The sequence below is a fragment of the Pimephales promelas genome, chromosome 14 (genome assembly GCF_988280905.1).
Source record: "Pimephales promelas chromosome 14, fPimPro1.hap1.1, whole genome shotgun sequence".
Classification (NCBI taxonomy): Eukaryota; Metazoa; Chordata; class Actinopteri; order Cypriniformes; family Leuciscidae; genus Pimephales; species Pimephales promelas.
In genome coordinates, this window is record NC_142782.1 from 10,588,492 (window position 1) to 10,594,694 (window position 6,203).

A 6,203-nucleotide genomic window follows, 5' to 3' on the forward strand; every position below is an offset into this window, starting at 1 on the left:
CGGCAACATTCTAATCTGAAAGATGAAGCCAAGTGCGATAAACTGCAATACATCTCAAAACCGCTAGAGGCCGGGCCCAAAAGGGAGAAAATATCCATAGACGTCATGTTATAATGTTCGTTTTCACAGCATAAATTCATATGTTTACAGTTTGGTCCCATGGACTTTTATTGTAATTGTATTGTAATTGCCTGACAACTGTGAGGGGGGTGAATTATTTTCTAACTCGTTAGTTTATATCATATTTGGATATAAAACGTATGACAAATAAGGGCGGTTAACTTTGATTGATAGCTCATAACGGGCTGCGGTGAGTGAATTTGACGTCTCGGCCATGATCTGACACAACACATCATGCACCTCTGTATCCTTTCTGAAACTTTTGTATTTTGTATTTTCCAAGATTTTCCAGTATGGCACAGCCCATACCCCCCATAAACAGCTTCAAACCATAGCTTCAAACCGTTCTTCAGAGAGTCTATCGGGTGACGTCACAGACGCTTTGTTCATATTTTTTATATATGATTACCGCCTTGGGAGCGAGGCCAGACTCTCTGTACAAATTAAATGCATGAAAGTGTGGTGGGACCAGGCTAGTCTTACAGATCATTAACTAAAAAAAAAGTTGTTTTAAATAAAATCATTCTTTAAATAAATCTTGCATTTTTTTTTAGAAAAATATTTTTCACAAGTAAATAACACAAATACACTGTTACATCATTTAAAAAAAAAATCTAAGTAGAAATTTAGCTGAAGTGCCTCCCACAATAGATATAATAATACATTATTTATTATATAAATTTATTGAAATGCAATGTATTTTTTTATTCATTTATAGCTTAATGGACATAGTCCTATAAAGTATTGTTAAAAGGTTTTAAAATTCAATTTTGGTTAAACACCACTTTAAAAAGTCTAGGGGACTAAAAAATATGACCGAATTCCAGGAATGACCCTGGGGCATTCCGATTGGAATTCGCCCCACGTAGTTTTTGAGGTAGCCTAATTCAATTAAATTACAAACAGCATCACCTGCGTTTGAAGGACCCAATTGGTCGTGACGTCGGAACGAACTTGTACAAATACATCTCAACTGAAACCGATTAAGCTGAGAAAGAATTTCTTCTTTTATCTTCAACATGGTTTGTGTGAGCGTCATCATCGGTACCTGTAAGTGTTTATTCTTGATTCAATTCTTTTCGTGTTTTAAGTTGAAGTGTTCGGAAAGTTAATGAATTGTTAAATTACAAATTAAGTCCACGTTAGCAGTGCTTTTGTTTGGTAGCCTATAGGCATATAACGGCCATCAATCCGTGCACATAGCACCATACATTTCAGTTTATCTTGATGCTAGTCCTCTTTCGCCCGGACATGTCCTCTTTTAAACTTAAGAAAATGCCTCAGAATTTGTTTCTGCCTTCGTCAATTTGCACGTAGCAGCTATAGGATGACAAATAATTATTTGCACAAAGCTTTCGCGAAATTAAAAATAAAATTTCTATTAGCCTAGGTATGCTGCCTCTGCGTTCAACTTTTTTTTGTTCTCCTTATCAATATGGCCATCTTTGTAATCGTACCATAGCCTACTTTTTTCCCACATTTTATGAGTAATGAAATGAAACATTAATCTTTAAAAAAAAAAAAAAAAAAACATTAGTTTGCCATTAATTTAGTGACTTGTGTTTTAATTTAGTGACTTGTGTTTTTTTTTTTTTTTTTTACAGTGCTTCTAAACTCCAGGTTGCTGATATCTGCCGGTAATTCATCAGTCCAGCTGCCTATATTGAGATAACGGACTTTAGTCAGGGTGGCTGGCATATTGAATTTACTCTAACAGATGAAAATCAGGGCTCTGAGGGATTGAATTGTTGTCTTTACAATGGTAGCAGACTGCACACTGATTGGGCTAAAAAAAAAAAAAAAGGTCTTAGATCATGTAACTTTCATAATGCAACTTTCTAAACCAATTCATCAAGTTTGTCTGTTGAATTTCTTTTGTTGGCTGGACAATTGTTAAATAACACAAGGATCCATTGAACCCACTTGTTTTATTCCTCACAGCCTAGTTTTCATTCCTGTCAAAAGATATGGTGCTACCCTGACTAAGGTCTATAATGAGATGACAACATGTGAAGGTCTACTTGGAGCTGTTCATGTCCTCAGACTTATGTCAACACCTAAATGAATCTGCAGTGGTCAGGTGGTACAAGACAGAATCTCAACTACATGCATTGCATAAGAGCACCTTTTTTTTTTAATCTTCATCCTTTTGTGTATGATCAGTGATTTTAAAATCTTCAGCGTGGGTCAACGACTAGCTATTCAAGTTTGCTTTTTGTGCTTTGGCTGGTACTGAGCATGGTTAAATCTATCAACAAGGCATTCAAACCCTCCATATAAAAACATTTGGGGCTCAGCATTTAGGTTCTCATGCTATATAGCGCTCTGTCGTAATGGTATTTGAAGTCATAAAACTTAAATCAGTCAATGCATATTGTTCTGAAGGCATTTAGAAAGGCTCACTCTTAACTGCAACTTTTTTTTTTGAAGAACTTTGAGATTGAGATCCTGTAAATGATGCATCGTGGTAATCCAATAACATTCCTTGTTATGTGTATCATTCATCCACATTACTGTGTAAGGTTTTCTGTCTCACATTACTTGGTAGTTTTTCAGATGTAGTCTTCCCTCATAGTTTGTCAGTATCATCTTACTATGAATAAAACCTGAAGCTGGAATCTTTTTTTTTTTTTTTTTCAGAGAATGTTGTCACATGTGATGGGTTTGTCCAGCATCTCAGTTGTGGTAAGATGTTGTAATCTCATTTAACTAAAATATTTTATGTTTCTTGAGTAATTTATGATGTCCTGATGCTTTTCTTCCATTTAGACTCTGGTGTGATCCGTGTGAACTCTGCAACCTTTGGCCGCACAAACAGCAACATTTGCAGTGTTGGACGACCACAAGGACAAACGGTTAATACTCAGTGTTTAATGGATGTTCCTGAAGTCTCTAAACGGTAAGGACCTCGACTCTTTCTTTCTGACTTCAGACAAAATAGTTCTGGGTAGAATTGAGTCTGCTTGCTCTTTCATCTCGTTCTTGAGGTTCAAGAGGTTACTTTATTTTGTCCCTAGGGAAATTTGTCTTGGACAAAGGCTGCCACATAAAAATAGTTATAGTGCAATAACAGACACCAAAACGTTTATACCTTGTGTTGTGAGCCTAATCTAAACCAGGTTGGATTTATATGGATCTGTCAACTCTAAACGTTCTCTGAAACTAGCTTCATTCAACAGGCCTCAGATGATGTACTGGTTAATAGATATCTGAGTTTACTCCAAAGGACGTGTGGTTGCAGAGCTGAAATCTACAAATAGCTGTCTGGTGTAGGCCTTGGGCTTTTCAAGGTTTTGCTAAATGGTGTATTCTGGTTGTTCTAGCATTATCAGTGCCCTGATAGTCTTTATAGGCAAACCGATACGGATCTAATGTCCCTTTGTTTGACCCCTGCTTCCATTCTATTAACTTTTCCAGATGCTTTCGTTATAATGGAAGTCCGGGCTACTGGTCTCATCATTTTCTCGAGGATCAGGTTTTTTTGGGGAGAGTAATGATTGCCTTTTCCCAGAGATGTTACTGTGTGAATTAACAGACCTTTGAGAGATCAGGGGAAGCTGAGATGCAATCAGGGCCTGTTACTTTAATGTTTGTTCTTTTAAAAGGTCTTGTGACTTCCATGGGACTACTGTCTCATTGGAACCCAATCATCACTTATGGTGTTTAAAAGAAGTCATAAATCAAACCTAATCTAGAAGTTATTCAGATTATTTGCTATAGTATTGTCATTAGTTTGGTATAGATTTCCTAGGGGGAGTCATGTTTGTAATGGACTTATGGTGGCCCACAGTTTCTTTGTATTTGCACAAGTCTTTCTCTATGGATTCCTTGCACTGATTTTTAGTTGTTGAGGTTGTTTCAGTTCCCTCTGTGCTGTGCTTAAATTTTTTCAGTTTACGGGCAACTTCGGCTACTTGTCATGAGCTTATAAAAATATGCTGATTGTGCTGTGCATGAGTTTAATGGAATGTATGTTTAATGACTGCATCCAGTATGTTAAATTGCAGTTTTGACTTTCATTTTGATTGGACTGCCTCGGTATACAAACGTTTATATTGACACTTTACTTTAGTCGTCTTTCAAGCTGTATTGATCCGGTGTACTTGTAGGCGCTCTTAGCGTCATAGTTTGTTTTTTGAACAGGTTAGCTATGCAGATTAAGGTTTCCAAGAGTCCAGTCAGGACCGTATCTTTGTCCTCTTAAACAGGTGTGATGGACTGAGCGTGTGCGAGTTAAACACGCAAGGACTTGCAGGACGAGATCCTTGTGATGGCACCTACAAGTACTACGCTACCAACTATACTTGCATCAAAGCAGGTTTGGATTTTGTCCTCTTCCTCCATGTCTTCGACTTTCTGTGCAAGCTTGTAATGGTTTTCCTCTTCCAGAAAAAAGTGTTACTTGTCATGGTGGATACTCTTACTTGGAATGTGGTGAGCTATTTTTTCATTTGGAAAATGTAGGGTATCTTGAATTTTTCCACATGTCCATGCAAGATGCTTTTTTTTTTTTTTTTTTTTTTGTTAAATTTCTGTAGAAAGTGGTACGATTCAGGTGAATTCGGCACACTATGGACGTACAGATAAATTCACCTGCTCAGAAGGACGTCCATTGAGTGAGCTCCAAAACTCCAACTGCTATTCTCCCAATGCACTGGCTCCTGTGTCGAAAAGGTTTGATTGAAAGAAAGTTTAATACTGTTGTATTTAACTTCTGCTGTACCTTGTCTTTAGTAATGAATTTAACCAATTTAATGAATTTAAGAATTTTTTTTTTCTTTCTGTAAAGCTGCAATGGCTTGGCAAGTTGTGAGTTATTTGCGACACAAACAGTCTTTACTGATCCCTGCGTTGGCACGTATAAGTACCTCAGAGTCTCCTATTTTTGCCTCCCAACTGCACTCCGTGAGTATCCCTTAACATGTCTACTTCCAATTCACTTTGATCCAGGAAGTGATTGAGCTGATAGTGAAATATTTTGTTTTTTTGTCTCTTGTTCACCAGCAACGCACAAACTAGTCGCCACCAGACATGCTTTTCAAAAGCATGATTACGTTACACAAGCTCAAACCTTATGTGAGACTACAACTCACTTTACTAAAATATCTAACATTCTCTGTTTTCTGTAGGTTCAAGTGTGATCTGTGAAAATGCAAATGCTTCTCTGATATGTGGTGCGTATAATGCTACATGAATGTTGCTTAAAATTGAATTGTTTTTAGAGCAAGTTGAGTTTGAAGCTGAATTTTGTTTTTTTAGAGCCAGGGACTGTCATTAACATTCACACTGCTAACTATGGGCGAACTGATCGCAGCACATGTTCTGTCAGAAAACCTGCTTCTCAGACTGCCAAAACTGACTGCTACTCCTCAAACGCCCAGGCAATGGTTACTGATGAGTGAGTTATTTTCATAAAATAAGTTTAAATGCTATTTTATTTTTTTTACTACAGAAATAAGTAGGTCAAGGTTCTTTCTCTCTCTTTTTTTTTTTTTTTTTTTTTTTTTTAATATATAGGTGTGACGGAATCAATAGCTGTGTCCTAGTAGCCTCCAATGGTGTCTTCTCAGATCCATGTGTCGGCACATTCAAGTTTCTGTATGTCTCCTACAGCTGTGTAGATCACTGTAAGTGTTTCTTTGTTGTGATATTTATTTTTTTTCAGCCTTGTTTTAGGATTGTTCAAGACAAGAGATTGATAGCTTGCTTCATGGTGCCTTTTCTTTCTTGCAGAATACTGTCTGGACTTGTGGAATTTTGCTTAACCTATGTCAAAGTACCTTTGCAATAAATGCCTTGTACATTGATTCTTGTTGGAGTACTTCCTAGTTTGATCATTTCACATGCACAATACTGCAAAGTAAAACAAATGCCAGAAAATATTACTAGCCTTAATATTCTACACTGAAAAAAAAAGTCTGTTGGATTTACATGATTTGATAGTGTACATCGGTCCCACATGAACCAATTAAGTTACACAAAAATAATTTATTCATGTATCTTCAATTTCATGGAATTAAGTCATTTTAAGTTATCCAATTAAGTAGTCTCAAGGTGATTTTAAAAGGCTCCCTGATTGGCTG

General features: G+C 36.7%; 1 protein-coding gene across 1 annotated transcript; it reads left to right on the forward strand.

Annotated features, from left to right (window-relative positions):
* Nucleotides 1-1,050: 1,050 nt before the first annotated feature.
* On the forward strand, nucleotides 1,051-5,927 carry LOC120490126 (L-rhamnose-binding lectin CSL2). Its single transcript, XM_039687516.2, has 12 exons — nucleotides 1,051-1,170; nucleotides 1,725-1,757; nucleotides 2,761-2,805; nucleotides 2,890-3,019; nucleotides 4,329-4,438; nucleotides 4,510-4,554; nucleotides 4,659-4,794; nucleotides 4,910-5,025; nucleotides 5,250-5,294; nucleotides 5,380-5,518; nucleotides 5,638-5,747; nucleotides 5,854-5,927. Coding segments are annotated over exons 1-12 (942 nt in total). The 5' UTR covers nucleotides 1,051-1,139; the 3' UTR covers nucleotides 5,856-5,927.
* The last annotated feature ends 276 nt before the right edge of the window (nucleotides 5,928-6,203 follow it).